Source organism: Haliaeetus albicilla, chromosome 15, assembly GCF_947461875.1.
Source record: "Haliaeetus albicilla chromosome 15, bHalAlb1.1, whole genome shotgun sequence".
NCBI classification, from domain to species: Eukaryota; Metazoa; Chordata; class Aves; order Accipitriformes; family Accipitridae; genus Haliaeetus; species Haliaeetus albicilla.
In genome coordinates, this window is record NC_091497.1 from 17166979 (window position 1) to 17186338 (window position 19360).

Genomic DNA, 19360 nt, shown 5'->3' on the forward strand with positions numbered 1-19360 from the left:
CCCAGGAAGCTGACAACATTGTTAATCCCATCTCACTTGACAGTCAGCAATTTCAGTTCTCTAAACATATATACCAATACTCTTTTTTAAAGTTACAATTTCATTTAATTGGAAAGAAGATTTACTAAAGCCAGCAATCAGATACTGGCCTATGTGCATTACTCTCATACTTTCTTTAGGCAGAAGCAGCCATGGCTGCAGAATTTCCCCAGCAGCAAAACTGTGCTTCTGTTCCCCCACCCCTTCCCGCCCCCCTGTAAAAACTGATAGGGAGAGAGAATATGTGAACTCGGATTGTTTAGACACTATTAAGTTTTATACTACTGACTCTGAGTGAGAAAGAGCAGCAGAAGCCTTTGGAGGAGCTTGAAACAAAGTCACAGAACAATTTTGTGCACACACACACGTGCTTGTGTGTAGCCATTAAAACAGAATTGTGGACATACACCTTATGAGCTTTCTGCTGTTATCTCTAGAAAGGGAGACAACACAGGAAGATGATAATCTTCACTATGAAAAGAAAGACCCCTGAGGTCTTGGAATTGGTCAGCTCTAATATTTTAGAATTAGCAACAGATTATATACAAGAATTTAAAGATAGTCTAGAACACAGTAATTCGTCACGGAAATTTAGCATATATTAATTTTGTGTTTGTTATGAGCACAGTTTCAAGCAGACAGGAATAATAAAACTGATACAATGAGCAAGTTCTGCTCTCTGTTTAGTATGCCTCAAGGGAAGCTGATAATATCCCCAATGAATGCATAGTTGAAAAATTCATGTCTTCTCGCTCCCTTAAGATAAATTCCATCGCAAACCCTGAATTCCAACTAAATACACCAGAATCACATCTGGTCCAGTAGCATTCCCTTGCTCTGGGGAAGCAAAAAACCAAAACAAAATCACCCTCAGCTCTGAGAAGGATGCAGGACACGTCCAGGAAGAACCACGCAATCTCTTCTCTCTACAATCCTTTTACTATCGTGCTAAAACCAAATCAAGTTACTAGAACACACACAGAAAAAAAATAAAAATAGTTCAGAGTTGGCAGGGCATAAAAGATGACTAAGTTATCTAAGATCTCTTTCTTCATTAGACAGGATGAGATTTTAAATGTTGTGTCTCACAGACATGTAGAATTCGAGTTCAGAAAGAAACATTACGTTTCATCTAGCATCCACTTAGTCAGCTAAGTAACTTCCATTTGGCTAACATACCTTTCTGAAAAGTATCTAGCCTTGCCGTGAAAATAGCAAGAAATTGAGCATCTAAGATGGTAAAAATATGATTAACTCCATATTTGATTTTGACTTGATTCAGTATCTATCTTACAAGGAATAAAAGAATCCGATACAAGGTTTTCTGATTTCCCCCCCCCCCAAATAGGCTGAGCCATTTATAAATCTTTCATGTAGGACACTATAATACCAGTGACATTTTAGGCACTTGCTCCACTTCTTCTGTATGCTTTTAAATACTTGTGCAAAGAATGAGTCATTCTGCATTTATTTCAGTGGAAAGATGAATGTAAAATGCTATGTCAGATAAAAAACGATTAGGCTTCATCATTAGCAAGCACATATGAATATATAGCAAGTAAATTCTCTACTAAAGTGGAAGTTCGAGAAAATTCTAGGCTCTCTTAAGCACTGGAATTTAATATACTGATTTTTAATTCCATTACTATATATCCTTGAATAAATTGTTATGGTTTGGTTCTACAAACAGAGTCCGTACAGTGTGAATCAAGAAACGTACCCGTACAATGAGAATCCATTTGATCAGGGACAGACCAAATCCACAGATTGCACCATACCTTCCAGCTATAGTATTTGTTATACAGAAGGATAAACAAAATCCAATCCAGTTGAAAATAAATGCCACTACAAAATAAAAGAAACAGTAGCTTCTGTTAATCTGTATAGCTAAGCAAACAGACTTAACATTAATTTAACTTTTAAACTAATAAGGACATGCTTACACAGTCAGTAATTCCCTTCCGGTAATTCAGGCTTTCAGAGATTGACTTTGAACCCAGACATTCCCCACAGTATAGTCACTTAATAACAAAGCAAATGGTAAACAGGCTGGAACCTACTACTTTAAACAAGAGAAAATTCCAACATGAAGTATTACATTGCTACAGAAATCTAATCAGGTGACACTAGACATGAAGGGTAAATGCAAACAAAGGACTATAACATATAAGACTTGATCAAAACAAAGAAAAAAAACAACCTTGCTACACTTTTATAACCAAAAAAATAGTTATATGCACACATACGTGCATGTATCAAGGCTGCATATTCAGCTTTATCCAGTTTGGATCGAACAGAATAAAAGTATCCACTCTTGCTCTGTAAACATAGTATAGAAATGAAGAGAAGTTGAGAAGCTGATGTTTCATTGGTTACTGTCTTCTCTTTTAGATCTATATTCAAGCATAAGATGTAAGAAGCCTTGGAAGTTTTACACAAAAGCTTAAGAAATCATGAAACAAAAAGGCCATTGAGCATAACTACCACTGTCACTTCAATTAACACTTTTACACAACTCCGGTAGTTTTACAATTTAAAGTTTCATATCTGCATATGTACTTGACAATCAACAACATCATCTGTATTGACTTCAGTCTGCACGCATTAGGTCAAAGTGTGGGAATTCCCAATTAGGTGATGTCCCAGCTTTGGGAGTAAGGGAGGGCAACTAACAAGAAAACCATCACACAGAAAAGCTGGGGGAGCTGGCAATAGACGACAATTCAGGAGTTCTGGAGAGGTAAGATGGTGGAAAATTGAAAACATTTGGGAAGCCCACAAAAAACACACAAAACCCACTAAAGAGGCAAGCAGGAATGGAAGCAGGGCAAAGGGGAACAAAACCCCTGCACACAAATCCTTAATGTTTTAAATCCTCAAACTTCGAGGAAAAAACAAAACCCACATAAAATTCAGACATTAAATCACCACAGAAAAAAAAGTCTGCTTTTTCGGTAAAAGTTTGAACACATAGCAAAACACTAGGAACAGAAAATTGGTCAATAGTTTTCTTAAATAAAAATCAGTTTGAGAGGATTATCTGTAAACAAGCACGGGTTTTTTGTAATTTAAAACCTTGTTACAACTCCTCCAACAATCCACATGAAGATGCAATGATTTGCCCACAAATGCAAAATTAGTCTGTAAAACTGCAGTAGGATTCCATGAACTGTAAAGAAACTGAACTTCCAAGAGAAGTTTTGGAAGACTTTACATCAACACAGTCATTTTGTACAAGTGAGAAAACATCTTGCCTCAGACAGAGCCATAGGTAATAGATGGTGGCAATGAGAAAGCTTACTTTTATGCTAATTACTAATCTTAAGTAAAAAAAACCCAACAAACCAAAAACCACAACACCAAAAACACAACAAACAACTCTGAATAAATGCTGATCCAAATTGGTATACTCAGAGAAGAAAAACAGAAGAGAGCATTTCTGTTACATAAGAACAACGCTGTGACCCTAACATTTACCTAACTTTCCAAAACACAAGAAAAACATTTACATTTGAGAAAGCTTGGATACATTGTTTTGAAAACAGGATTTCCCCATTTTAAGCCAGATCTCCAAATCCACCCTCTTTCTAAGAGTAACAGGTTTTAGAAGCTAGTTCCTCAACGTGTCTCTGTTCCTGTCTCAGCATAACAGCTTACTGCTCTCTGCCTTTGTCCCCACTACTCCTGCTCTCTGCCTTTGTCCCCACTACTCAAGCTACAAAGGGGGACTTCCATTATGGCTCTAAAGATAGGCACGCAAAAAACGGACAGAAGATAGCCATGTTTCTAATGGACTATGCAGACTAGAGGAATTCCCAGAACACTTAAAATTTTAATAGGTATATATTAAAAAGTAAGGATTTTTAGAACACCTGAACTAATCTGTATACACATTATAAACATTAGAGATTTCCCAATCATAAATATAGGAGGGAGAAAAATTAGTTCTTATAATCAAAGTTGAACACAGTGACAATTTTAACCTCCTTCTGGATGAGTATTAGGTGGATATTTAACACCAAGTTGTTTGCCGGACTCCTGAAAGCAAAGGTATCGGCATGTTCCAATGTTGTTCACAGTAGCTTTTTCTCCTTTAACCAGTGAGCTGTTCCATCAATTTATATAAGCAGACAATGCAAGTGGGAAAGAAAAGGCATAAACTATACAAAAGTTGTAAACTACGCAAGTTCACATACCCCAATAAAACTGGACTATATACAGAAGAAAAAATCTCGCTATTTAAGTTTCGATCTGTAACCATCCACTAGAAAAATTCTGCAGCGAGGACATAATCAAAATTACCTGTCTTCAGCAGCATGAGAAACAAGTTACTTCTACCTCCATAAAACCTAGGCAACGTATTAGGGAAATTCTCCCAATGCTGCCTTGGTGTTGCATCATTTTAACAAATTAAGACGGGCCACAATAATGTCTACATGTTTTCAGTCTTTCCCATTGGTTCTCCCTCACCTCCCTTGTGTCCTATTGCTACTCCAAAAATTACCTTCACTGTCTCATTCTTGTTGCAAAATCCATTCTTTCTTTTCAGAAATGCATCTCCAGCTTCTGAGCAGACTACATCAAATGAGATTTTTATCTATCTTCCAATTGTTTTTCTCCACATCAAGATTAGCTTCATCTACCTATCTGTATCTTTTTCCACTCTGATCTCCATGTATATCCTCTGCCAGTCATGCAAGTTGTCAGAGCTTTGCAGCCTGCGCTGCAACTGCTTAAGAGTTACTAATGTTATTTTCTGTATAATTCCTGCCTCACCTAATTATTGCAATAAAAGCTGTCCATAATTTTCAACCCTATATTGTCATAGAGAAGCCATAGCACAAGTTTCTCCACCAAGCTGAGAGATAAAATACAATGGTGAAGGGACAGACTAGTAAAAGGAAGCATCTACTATTTTCTCTAGATGTATCTACTTCTTCTCTTTCTACTAAACAGAGACAACTAAGTCATTGTGCAAGCTTCTTTCTGCAACAAATGCAATCCTCCACTATTTGCCAGCATCCACTCACTTGGTGAAATGTAAATGACACTGCTCAGCAGTTAAAGAGATGACCTCGTCCTTCACACTGCTTCAGCTTCGCATGATATTCTCACACAGACAATGTTCCTGGTCTGACACTAATATGTGCTATCATAAAGAAGAAAGCCATTCCTAAAAATGAGATGGAAAGTCTAACAAGCTGCTACAACCACATCATAGTTTTAACTAAAAAGCATTAACTACTGTTTACCCATCCTCTTCATGCAGCCACATTTTGTGTTCATCTTCTAGACTCCCACTGCAAGACTAACCACTGCAGAAAGGTTTCCTATCACAGAGATCGCTAGCATTTAGATTCATACTTGAGCCTAACTTTCAACTACTGTCCTCTTTCTTTTAATGAAGTTCAGACATTTAGATAAAACTCACACTGACTGCGTTGGCATGGTGATTTCAGTCTCTTTCTTTGCTACTCTAACACCATACAGACAAGTGGGTTTTATACATTCCTGAAGTGACAACAGGAGAAAGTAAGTCTATATTAATGTAATTCACATCAAAAAAAATGTAATCATTAGAGTTATTTCCTCATGACGACAGAACTCATAATGAAAAACAGGTAAGAAGTTGCTTTTTGGGAGGAGGAGGGTTGGACTAAAGGCCTTTTTTTAAATAAAAGGTGTTCTTGATATCCAGTGTAGCGCTTACAACAATTATGTTGTACTTTCATTTCTCTTTATGGTTTGCAATAAAATAACCCCAGCTGAAATACAAAGCACAGGATGTTCAAAATATTGCAAAAGTCTTCAAATCTGACACACAAAATAAGGCTACCCATCAGCTATATTTCTGCAACCCAAGCCCTCTTCTGAGAGGCAGTAGTCAGCATAGGATTTTTCATATCAAAAATTAAAGTTAGAAATCAAAAGTCTTTTATCTATTGGCAATTCTAAAGTAGCTGGAGTAAAATAATTCAGCTTGGTTTTGACAAACAAGCTTGTATCCATTGCCATTCTTCATTCTCCAATAACTACAGGGGCAAGGCATTAATCCATGCTTGCTTTTTGTCACTGCTCATTAAGTTGTAAAGAAACATTGACACATCCTTTCATTCTACTCCCACAATTTACAGTAAACAAAGAAAACTTAGTTTTTCAAGTTATTAAGCAATCTTGTGCAAAGGTTTTGAGTTGTATGTATTGCAATACATCAGAAGATGCATCAATAATAACGAGCTTACTAGAACAAATCTGCTTTTTCCTCAATCGTTCTTGCACTTCACTTGCTGGTCTTTTTTACTTAGCTTTTCACAGCTACACATTAATCACTTGTCTCAAGTTTATATTCAGTATCATGAAAAGAAGCCAGCAAAACTGGTCTGAAGACCTATGTTGGTTCCAAATTTTAACCATGGCTCAAGCCTGTGGTATGTGATAAGATTATAATAGCAACTATACATACAAAAAGCAACCATGCTCAGTTATATCCTTTATTCCTTGATTTGTTTGTCCAATGACTTATTATTTTAATATAAAGCAAACACCAAAAAGCTTAATGTTTCATACCTGCCCTAGGTTTACTAAGCATACTACGATAAATAACACTCTCCAGATCTTCATGCAGCACCACTAGAAATTATTCTTCCCAGTCCTGCATAGAATGTATTCCATTCATGAACTGGGACACATTTTTGCTCCTTCCTGAAGGGCTCACCTGAATTCTGATGATGATCATTAGAAGCATTTGCTATCAACTTCAGACAATTTTTTTTCTACTCGGTGATGAGTGTTCAAAAACTTCTCTAGGCAGTTTACTTCTACTGCTTCATTACCCTTGCTGGTAAATTTTTCTTAATGCCCAACTAGAAGCTTCCTTGTTCCAATTATTTTGTATTGTATCCAACGCGTATGGAGAAACTATGTAAAAATTCTTCCTACATTAAGAAAGAAGTTAGGTGATTGTGTATGAAGGTCAGCCAGGCTCCCCTGATAACCACAGAGAAATAAGCACTCCCAAAACAGTTCCTTTACCTCCTTCCAACATTTGCAACCTCAGTCAAATGACTTCCCCTCTGCTTTTCTTCAATGGCTAAGGGAAACCTGCATAACACACGTGATACAGACATACAGAAGTCAGGTTTCCTGACTTCACACCGAGGAATCCTCCCACCAGGAATCTAGACCATCCTTACCGCTCCTCAGGAAGCGTACAACCGGGGCTGTGCTCACCCTGAGCTTGTGCTACAACTCCTGCCTTCCAACTTGTGCCCACTTGACACCCCCTCAGTAGATATCCTGGCTCGTGTACAGTTTATTGACTGTTTGAAGCATCTAATAGCTTTGAAAACTGTACGAACATTAGTTTACAAAATTTTGGTACGGTTATTATCTATTCCAATATAGCATCTAGGACAATATGTCCATTTACATTTTATTGGTCTGAGCTGTACACAGTGTTTAAATGACCCACATGTTGTTCAGAAAGAACAAATCAGATCTCTGTATGAGAACTTAAAGTTCGGCTGTATGATCAAACACTTTTCTCCATTTCTTCCTCATTAACCCCTCTGTGAGGTTCAAATTAATATTCATTTTTCTAGGTTGTGGGGACAACCCAAAACTCCCTTCCATGGTTTCAAAGAATCCAGATGAGCTCTGCAATTCCTTCTGGGGCCCACAAGTGAAAAGGCTGGTTGGTATTTGTAAAGCACCCCTTAAATATGAGGGAAAACCATGTAAGCCTTTTACTACTGCCCAAAACAACCTCCTTCACATAATGAACCAGCACAAGCCAATCAGACATGATTCAAAAGACTTCCACTATGAGCAGATTAAGGCTGAAAACCAAACCCTTTGGCTCATGATGGTTACTTGCTCTATCACCATTACAGTTGTGTTCAAAATAGAAAGAAACAGCTTAGAAATTCCTCCTTTTTGTTGTGCATACCAAAAAAAAAGAAAAAAAAGAAAAAAAAATCACTCAAACTTCCCTATTAACAACTTCCTCTGGCATTCTGAAAAGTTTCTACTATGCTGTATAAGGCACAGCTGACTTAAAAATACATAATAGAAAAAATATATTAAGTGGTCTGACAGTAAAATTTGCTGCATTTCGCATTCATAGCAAAATGAATGTATTCACAAAGGTATTAATTTACCTCAAAATCAGAAACTGACAAACACCAGCCCTGACCATTAGAGAGCAGATTTTTTGCTCACCAACATAATCACAGATTTCAAGAGCAACACCAATTCCTTAAAACACCTGATTTTACCACGTTAGAAATAAAGTAGGTGGTTTTCCAAATTTTTCCAACTAAGTTTCTGAATCTTGCCTCATTCTATTTAGTTATGCTAAACAGAGCAGTACTTTATAACTTAAATGGGAAACAGGTTTGTAACTTGCATGCACCAAGCTCCTAAACCAAACAAAAGCCCCAAACAAACAGATCTGGCCACTAGATGGCCTCAAGACAACAATTTTTGCAACCTGGGCAGCTACCACTAGATGGTAGCTACATATCACTAGTTGATTGCAATATGCAGGTAAGATCAGTAAAAAGCTTATTTTATTATACTTCAATTGAATGAAATTAAATTAAAAAAGCTAACTTCACTGTTTTATATTTAAAACGAAGGCAGCCTGCCCCTCACAAGATCTTTCTACCAACACTACAGAGGAGGTGGGAGAGCACATCTGGAACAAGCAATTCTTTCCGTGCTCCTCTCACTAGAGCACAGATCCTGATACTGTTCTCCTGCATTTTAACTGAGGGAACTTTTTCTAGGCTCTCTGTGATCTGCCACCTCTACTTGCAGTGTTTAAACATATCCTCCCTTGAAAAAAACCAGAAGATAGCCATCCTGTAAATTTCATTTTAATTCCTGCTCTCTTAAATCTACATACATCAACTTTATGGAGACTTTTATCTCCATATTAGAGGGATGGGAATACACCACCCACTATTTATGGCCTAGCCTTACTAAGTTAAGCTCATTTTTCATTTAGTTCTCCAATTTCCCCAAGAAAAACTACTGAAAATTAATATTACAGGTCTATAAATGTTTAAGAGAATGTTTAAGAGTTTAAGTGAAGTCCTCGTACTACGAACATGAACAACTAAACTTTATCAATTTCTGTATGTAACCAGCAGTCACTACAGCTAACACAGATCCCAATTAAGCATACACTTGCATAAATATCTTGCAATATGTAAGCACTCATTTTATGCATTTCATTGATAGGCAAGCAAAGTTGGCAGTAACAGTCTAAGAATAATCAAGAAAAATTATCATCTACCGAGTATTTTTGTCAAATGTGTAAAAGCAGTGCTCTCTGCAGTCAGTCTCAGCTAAACAGCTATTTGAAGAGAAAGTTGTCAGTTTATCCAAGTAAACGTCTGCATTCTTAAAGATGGACACAAAGTTCTGGGCATGCAGTTTTGGACAACTGCATGTGAGTATCATTGGTGCCCTTCTATAGCCTTTGATTCCAGTTCAGCTTCTGCACAGCAGGATTTTTAGTACTTCTGTGCTCCTAGCTGCAAGCTAACGAGTCTGGTTTCAGCTGTGATTTTAAGGACTTAAAACATATCAGAGCCAACAATCCACTTGACCTCCAAGTACAGTGCTAATGAAGGTCTGAACCAGGATTTAAAAGCAAGAACAAGTTCACACAATACAGAACCTAAATAAGTTAAATATAAAAAGTTGTAGCACACAGGGAATGGGAAAAAAGGAAAAAGAAAAATGAAGCCATACACCCCCGTTTGCCCCCAAGAATATATACTCTTTCTATGGTCCAACTACAGAAAGAGGTCAGACTACAAAACTCACTCTGTTACCCTATATATGTATTTATATACTTGCTATGTGAGGTAGACACATATGTTTTTATCCCGAGATGCAAACGCCACATTGTCCTAATACATTGTACGCCAACATGAAAAAAACTTCTGTGAAAGTTCTGTAACTTGCATCCGTAAGAGTTAAACAAAGAGACTGTGAAAGACATTAAAGAAACAAGAACTAAGATGAGATCTAGGTTGAAAGACATAAAGGAGATTTCAGGGGATAATCAATCAGCTTTCATCCTGATAATGCTAAAAAGAACAGCTACATCCCCAACACCAAGCTTCCAGCCAGGTTGCCAAACACATTTATTTCAGAAAGGGAAAATATTCGCAGAAATTAGAAAGAAATATGCAAGTGGAAAAACAGGGGCAGCTTCTTTCTGGAAGTAACTTATAGTGGCTAAATCTAATTTTGCTCAATGCAGTACATGAGTTACAAGACATCCACAGTGCACACACACAGTACCTGAAGAAGTGCTATAGTAGTGCTGGCTGCAATCAGACATTACCTGAAGACAGTACATTTTTATATGCTAGTTCAACCTGAAAATGAGCATGGTTGGATTTGTTGCAAAAATCCACCCACAGCTATTTAATTCATTACGCTAACATCAGCAACTTCTATATGGCACGTCATCTCTCTTGCAATTTTTTCTACTGAAAAATCGATTGCCAGATTTCTGTGATCTGGCCTTTAATTCAAGTTGTTAGTCCAACTAGGAACTGACAGAATTTCCCAATTCATAGCTAGCAGTGCAGCCTCGCTATGCCTCAAAACACTATGATTTTGCTTTGCCTCCTTATTAGTGACAGATACCACAGGAAAAAAAAAATGTGCAACATATTTGCTACATCCGGAGCAGGAAGGGTTTGTATCTGTGTACAGGTAAAAAAATCCAGTCATTACAGTACATTAATGCAGTTTATCACAGCTATCTTTTATATTCCATACAAAAAAGGTACAATTAAGATATACCTCAGTAGGTCTGGGATACAAGATAACTTACTGAAAAATGCCAACATGAAGATGCCATCATTGCCCACTCTAAGCTGATCTGCATCACTGAAATCATCCCGTGGTGGATACTCTTCTTCCTGGATTTACAGGTTAGTGATAATTTAGTGAAAAGTTTATTTTAGAATTACTGTCTGTAGGATTAAAGTATTGATTATGTTTCTAAAGCTAGAAGAAAATTGACATTTCTGTAACACATCCACATCAAGGAAGTTTAAAAGAAAAATAATTCATATCTGTAAAACGAGTCTTATTTGTTGCTTATAATGACAGAACCCAAATTTAACTGAAAAGTTTCTGTAGAAGATATGTACATACTGCCTATTCATCTTAAATGAAGCTAAAAATTATTTCAGATGAGTACTTTGACAATCAAAACCAGCAGAAATCTCTTTTCTTACTGTAACTATCTTGATACGCAGCCAAGCTATTAAATTTTTTTTGGAAAAATCGTTACATAGTATGTTCCATTTTTTTCCTGCCAGAATAGTCTTTTAATGCTTCCCAAAATACAGAATAAAGTTTTAGAATAAGGTTAGTATCTTAAAATAAATTGCTGAAGCAGCAGCACTGCACTAACCAATTAGACTATGCTATAACCTCCAGAAAGACATATGCAAATCCAGAAAACCTCTCGGGACACTAGAGGGCGCGAGCACATTAAGAGTGTTTAAAAGTCTTCTGAACTCGCAAAGCACAGTTCTTTAACTAAAACGAAAGTAAACAGAAGTGTCAGTCAAAACAATCCAAAGATTTCTCCCATCGCGTCAAAATACTAGATCTTAAGATACTGAAAGGATGAGTTTGGTTTGTTTCTCGGAACTTGATTTCAGCAGAACTTGGCAGACCTTACGTACGCAGTTCTGTGCACAAGTACAATATTGCTGCGACTGTAGACTGGGAAACATAGAAGTTTTCATGATGACAGCACTTACTAAAGAGAGCCTGATGAAAACTGTAAAACCAGTAAAACATACCTGGTTTATACTTAAAGGAATAATATCAAAACAATGCAGGATGGTACAAGCTACATAATGCTGCCAGTAGTGGCAGTAACATGGTCTAGACATGAATAACGTTCTTTCCTGATTTTTTCTCTAATTAATAACAATGTATTAGACTTGAGAAAAGAAATGACCTATTTAAAAAAAAAAAATGAAATCAGGGGAGATTAGTTCAGCTGTGATTTACTTAGCCGTTTCACCCACAGCAAACGCTTACTACTGAAATAATGTACTTCTGGTTTTAACATACTATTCAGTTGCTGTATCAAATGTTATTTTGTATAAGTTCACAACTAAAAGGGCATTAAATAATCATAGTGATCTAAAGCTCTGTCACGTGACTGACATGTTCACCTTTGTCAACACAGCAAAATAATTCACCAGGGTATAGCAATTATGGTTAAAAATGTGCTAGAACAAACTGTACCAACTCAAGGCAGTCAGCATTACTCTTCATAACACGGCCATGAAATTCCAGTTGTGCTATTTCATTTCAGATTAATTAACCAGGACTCTGTATCAGATAAATTACTTTAAAAACACTGCTATGCACATAGACAATACTAAGGAATGCACAAAAAGCTAGCTGAACCACCATCTTAAGGGGCTACAATTCACCTCTACATAATTTCAGGTGTCCCTAAATGGTCATCTTAGGTGACTGTGAAAGCATTAGTTTATTTAGCTGAACTTGCTGCAGCTATAAGACTGATGGGGGGAGGGAAGGAAGGGCCAAGAATGCATTTAACAGAGCTATATTTAAATGTGCTTCTCTGAAAAGTATGCCACAAAAGTTCCCTTTTCAAGTCAGGACAACAAAAAATATTTTCAATTTTCATTTCAGAAGGTCTATAAAACCTCATAGAAAATAATTTTTGGACTTTTTTTTTAAACTGCCTGCTAACTCCTGTACTTCATACTATCATTTCCAAACCAATTACTGAATTACTCTCTATGTAAAATGTTGCTTCAGAAAAAGAAAATTTTGCTCAACTAAAATAACAAGTTTGGCAGATTTCTCCATATGCACAGGCTTCTCTAAGGCTTACACATGAGAAACACAGGTCAATATACAACCCAGGGACATGAGAGCAGACATTTGCAAGTAGGCACTGTTGCAATAACCGTGAACAAGTTGTAATTTATCATACTGAATGTCAAAAGGGAATCACATTAAACCAAGTTCTATTTACTGTCTCCAAAAACTGGCATACGAAAATCATCAGAATGTTTAAGAAATGAAATAGTTTCCTGTGCTTAAATCATGTTCAGCCTACATTTACATCATTTAGTATTGTGTGGCTTTATGATCAGTCCTGCAGATGGAAGACACTGATTCGCTACTGCTCAAGCCCCACTGATATTGGCTGTCTTTCAGTGCTCTCATTTGATCTAGTTGGTGTCAACTGCCCCAGCCTTTCTTCAAAGTATAACTGTTTGCCACCATTCATTGAGGAATGAAAAGGGACTTTTTAATGAGAAGAATGTCATATAACAACACACACAAATCCATAAAATATATAATACTGTTTCAGTATCTCACACTGATCCTTGACAAATTTAGTCATGTTAAGTATCATGGACAATATTTCTTGTTTGCTAAATATGCTGAGATCTGCATAAACAGAAAACTTACTGTTCCTATGACCAGAGAAACATCTGAACAGCAAAACATATTATCAACATAAATGGCAAGTCACAGAGTAATTTCTCTAAGCAAAAGAACATCAAATGGTATATAGCACCTATTGAAGTCGAGTCTATTAACTCCTCTGAAATGACAGTGCTCTGTAGTATTCTGCAAAGAGGACTGTATCCCCCCCCCAATGCTTTTTAACTTCTTTCAGATTGAAACCTAGCATGGCGTGTAGCGAGACAACCACCTTTAATCAAGTAAACAACCAGAGTTTTCAGGAACCTCTTGGATAACTAAACTGATACAACTCTTCTCAATGCAGTGGATTTACAGAGAAAAACTTCTGAGGAAAGGGTCAAATTACTTAATAAACCCCATAAATAATACCTTCAGCATACAAAACAATACAGAGAAGTTAATGGTGGGGGGAAAAATGCACAACGAACCCCAGAAGCACTTGTTTGCCAGAAGGAAAATTCATAGTTAAAGTCTAAACTAGAGAGAACTATACCATACCTCTGGACGACTGAGGAATATTTCATCAAACAGACTCCTAGACTCCCTAAACTGGGCGTGCTAAGCATGTAAAAACAGAAAAACATAAGACAAATGCAACTGAAAAGCATTAAGTAAAAGCCATTCATTGCAACATACAAACAAGTCATTTAACTGTTAGCAATATTTTTGTCCATTTAAATTAACCTTTCAAAACTGACCTTGAGAATTTGAAAAGGAAAACATCAAAAGCCAGGATAACTAATGCTATCACTACTGACGACATAGGGCTGCTACCATTTCTTTGACACATTGAGCTATCGGGGAGCATTTGAAAGAAATAAATGGTTATGCACAATGTATTCTTGTAAGACAAGCTACACAAAGGACTACAAAAACAAGTACTGAAAGTTTCAGTAAATGTTAAGTTTAGATTGTTCATACAATCTGCGGATGCAGCGTCTATGATGAAGTCTTTACTATGATCACACTGATGTTTTTTTTGTAAGATGCCTGTATGATTCAGGGGAAAAAATATGAAAGCTGTTTAAAGTGTGCTGCCGTTTTATACCATTTCCCTCTCTTTTGCTCAATGGGTAGGTTTGTAGCCTTCTTTACTGCATACTTTGGACTATACCATGAAACAATTATTAGCTTCATGTATCACTCAAGGCAACATAAGGACATCTAGCTTTTTCAAACTGTTCACATTATTGTAATGAAGAGGCAATAAATCCTCATTTTACAAGGAAGAAACTAGAGGCACAGATCATAACAGAGTTCACATTCATAAGAGCACTAGTTTCATAAGGCTGAAATAAAAACTGAAAAAACATTATATTGTTTGTGTATGTTTTGCAAAGTGTGTTAACATAGAAGTCAGATGCTGCCTACAGCTGTCACTGCTTGTGATATCCAAGACAGTGAAAGTGAGAAAACAATTAACTACATAACAGTAATGCAAAGTTTAAGGACTTATCTGTTCTTCCACAGGTATTCAGAGCTAAGGATCAAAATCCTTCCCCTCAAGATGGCAAACCACCACTCTAACCATAACATAACCTTTTTTTCTTATTCCAGTCATCTGCCAGATTAAGACAGTCTTATTACACAGTCTTAGTCCACCCCAGTGTAAGTCCATCAGAGGTATTAAATAAGGCAGGGATTTTGTAGCAGTATCACACGGTAAGGTAATTAAAATGGCATTCATTAAAACTGTATTGGCACATAATTTTAATATCATGTACAAAACTGTAACTCAACTTCAGCATTTCTTACTTTTTCCCCAAATGTCAACTTTGCAACCATAACACTGCTTCTTTAATACAGCTTGTGTGTGTGCATGCATATGCTAAAAAAAAAAACAAACAAAAAAAAAAACAAACCACCAAAAAACCACAGAAGCAAACTGAGCAGAAATTCTGTCAAACTTGAGATCTTTAGTAGTCAACAGGACTGTGGCTTTTAGGTACCCTGAGTAGACTTCTGATACTAACTTAATACTGCCGTACGTCTACAACTTTTTAGCCAATCTCTGCTTTGGGGGAATGATGGTGTGTTCCTACTGAATTTTCCTAAGTGAAATTCTTGTGGTGTCAGCACCTAGCTCTTGAATGTCAAGTTCTACTGCCTGTTTTGGAAAAACAGACTACGTAAAAGTTTATTTCTCACTTTGTCACCATATCCTACTACTCCTACCTCTTAACTCCGGATTCCTTCTCCCTCCCTACTCCTCTTTTCTCACACACCAGCTTCAGCTCCTTTTGCAGTATCACATGTTGTCCCACTTGAGTTTTCTCCACCAATCCCAGTTTATCCTTCTCCCTCCTGTTTCTCATTTAAATCTCTCTGTATTCCCTCCATACCACTGCTCTCCATTCACCCTTGCCTTTTCTCATTTTGACTTTAGACCTCTCTGATCTCTGCTTATGTTCACTTTGAACCAGTTGCTTCTTGCCCAACCAAAACCAGACTTCTCCTACAACACATAAGCTTCAGAGGCTCACATTCACTGTCCTTCTTTCTTCTACCTACCACTGATACCCTTGCAGTTGAATCGAGTGGCTTTCCTCTTCCCTTCTAACTGAAGGCCAAGAAAAATAAAACTACTTCAGGGCACACCAGAAATTCCTCTCTCAGTTCCAGTGTTTTCACCAAAAGCAGTCAAGAGTAGTCATAACGTGTATCCACTTCTAGTCCTGTAATCCTACTCTGATACGGAATATTTGAGAATGTTCTCTGGCAACAGCACACCTGCAGTCCCATCCCCTTCAGAGCTATGAGCAGTCTAAACTTGTCCATGCAAGACAATCACCACACATTTACGAAATTTGAAGCTGTGTGTATCAACTGGAAATCAATTTTTCAAAAACTTGTCATTTTGCCAAAACCAGGCAGATTTTCTGGGGAAGGGCAAAACATGTTTCTGACACAGTGACCTGAACATGTGAGAAAGAGTTCTCCAAAGTAAAAAAAGCTTAAAATGACAAGGCAAAACACTGATTTTTTTTTTTTTTTCTTTTGCTTAGCTTTATTCTTGAAATTGGCTGAACGCCAGCCTGAGGTTTTCCCAGTGAAATTCAGGTCAAGAAAGATTGCTTTTATGTCTGAAAATTTCACCCCATAGGGTTCTACACATATGAAGTTAAAAGCAACAAGGATCTTGCCAGAGAGTTGCACATGTCCTGTCTGAAGTGTCACAGGTCTGGTAACGGTACCCTAAGAGTTAAGGTTTGGGTTGCTAATGTTTCAAGTAAGTTTAAAGGTTCATAATTTCAGATTGAGGGTTTAATTCAGACCAGTATTTCAGGAAAAGTTTTACTTATATGACAAGCAGTAAGGACAGACTACATAGAATCCATGCTCCTGTTAAAGCAGTTAAAAGGTTACAACTTGAGGTCATCACCGCATAGCAGAAACTTGGCAGGTGACCACGCAAATGTTCCTGGTTCCCTGCTGCATTTTAGTAAAACAGATTTGTGTAACACCTTCACTGGTGATGTTACACAAATCCACTTTAACTTTAGCTGTGCATACCTTAAAGTGGGCATTGTGCACTGTGATTACTGCACAGCAGTTAAGGAAGGAACAGCCTCCCACTGGGTGAGCAGAATTTTTTTTCCAGTCACAAGCACACTGCAGTCAGTAAAATGCAATCACATTGGATCTCAAGGTAGAGATTTTTAGTGACAGCACTGGAAGCCTAATTTGGTTATAGTATATTATGGTCAATACTACGAAACAGCACAATTTCCACATTCCAAAATTTGGCAGAAATAAAGGAAGAACTTTGCTTGCAAAACTAACATTTAACACTAATTGCAGATACCAGTTTTCTATTTTGAAGACTATTCTTTATAATGTTAATTTTTACAAAACTATAAACACTGAATATATACCTATAACTTAATTGTTTACCACAATTCATGGTGTGGGGGGTTTTTTTGTTTGTTTTAAGTATTGGAACATTTCTTTGAACTTCAGTATTAAAGTTTTCATGGAGCAAACCACAGGGACCTTTCCTTTTAAAAAAGATCTACATTATTTAGGGTTTTGCTCCTTCTAGACTGTTGGAATTATCCTTCCTCTCTAAAGGTGTACTTTGGTTTTTTTGAGGTTTTTTTTTTTTTTTCAACTATCTGAAACATTAAATATCAGGAGTAACTCTACAAAGTAACATTACAAGTGGATACCTAATTAAAAGATGACAAATTACTGGATAAACTATTAAAACAGGGCAAAACTTGGCTTTTAAAGCTGTTTAGACAGCAGCTATGCCTCAGAAAAAAGTGAATATGATACATTTTTCATAGTACTTCACAGCTAACACTATCTATACAAAACTGAAGCATCCAAAATATTTAAATCACCAGCCCACCATTATTTTAATAAATGGGCCATAATATGGGCCCAATTATTATAAATAATTAATTAGCCTAACAAAATTAGCTTTCACAAAATTGAAATAAAGCAGAACTGTATCACTTACTCGTTGGGCAACTTCTGCTGCAGCAGCTGCCATAGCTGCAGCTTTGGCCTTCTCTGCTTCATCGTAAGTTGGAAGAGAGGTAGCTACACTGTATGGAGGTGGTACAGGATAAAATTCATTGTGTGTTTCTGTTCAAAATAAAGAGGTTATGCATTTTTAAGCCAGAAAGATGTCAACAATATTAAATTTTACATGCACATAACTATTGAACTTTATCTTTTTTTCAACAGAGGCTGAAATTGATGATATTTGTATTTCAAGTTCTTGTAAGTTTTAAAAAAGTTTACTTTTATAAAACAAAATATCGAACAGCTTGATGATGCTTTTAGTTGCTACTCAAGGCAGAAACCTTAACTTAGATGCTGCAAAGAGCCAACAAATTTATGAACAAAAAAAATCATATTTCCTGAGTTACATCCCCAGGCATTCCAACCAAAGGCTTTGTATCAAAACATAAAAAAGACGTGCACAGAAACATCCAAAAAAAAAAAAAAAAAGCTTTTCATTATCAAGATCAATTAGTTACTTAAGTCCAGTAATAACCATGCTGTATGTTCATTAGCATGGCCTCGTTGCTAACTCCAGTTGTTCTATGAAAATCAGTTCTTCCAAGATTTCAGTTTCACTACATTCTTTTAAAAATGTTCCTTCTATCAAAATGGACCAGAGACTTCATTCTTATATATTGAAATAGTAGATCATCATCTGTGTAACAGAATGGAATTATTAACAAAATGAATAAAAACTATTTAAAATACACCTTGAGCTTCCTCCTACAGCCAGCAGTAGTTTGTAACAAGATTGCTTACATGGTAAAGATTTGTCTACACAGGTCACATGGTAAAAAGATTTGACAGCACACCAACACAAAGATGTTATATATAGGGATAATTCTGCATTGCTATGTGTTATACTTGCAATCACTGTCTCACAGAACAGGGACAGGAAATTGCTCCTTTAATCAACTTAATAAAATTAGGTTGGAGGTTCATTTCAAAATATTTATTTGGCACATGGGAGATGCAAATCCAAGCAACTTTGCTTAAACAGGGACTTCAATGTTGCCTGCTGCTAAGTCTCCCATACCCCAAAGAAAAGTCACAACCACATGAGAAAGGGAGCAGTGAATAAAAGCAGAAAAATACCCGTTACTCATTTTCCACAAGAAGTTTTATCAAGAGCCTTTAAAGCAAAATGAATGTTTTCATGGCAATATTTTCACCAAATGATGGCACGCACTTAAGAAGTCTGAGTTTTGACAAATCAGTGCTTCGTTTTTTCTGGGGTTTTTGTTTTGGTGTGGGTTTTTGGTTGGTTTTGTTGGTTTTT

General features: G+C 36.7%; 1 protein-coding gene across 2 annotated transcripts in view; it reads right to left on the reverse strand.

The window, feature by feature from the left end:
• The window catches only part of NDFIP2 (Nedd4 family interacting protein 2), a 50906-nt gene that overhangs the window by 11246 nt on the left and 20300 nt on the right, over nucleotides 1-19360 (reverse strand). The window contains exons 3-6 of one of the 2 annotated variants that reach the window (XM_069802475.1): nucleotides 18032-18159; nucleotides 14065-14124; nucleotides 10901-10988; nucleotides 1760-1884 (exon numbers count right to left, since the gene is read on the reverse strand). In XM_069802475.1, the coding sequence (XP_069658576.1) occupies nucleotides 1760-1884; nucleotides 10901-10988; nucleotides 14065-14124; nucleotides 18032-18159 (401 nt within the window). The remainder of the gene's footprint in view (nucleotides 1-1759; nucleotides 1885-10900; nucleotides 10989-14064; nucleotides 14125-18031; nucleotides 18160-19360) is intronic. The other variant, XM_069802476.1, reaches the window with a different exon arrangement.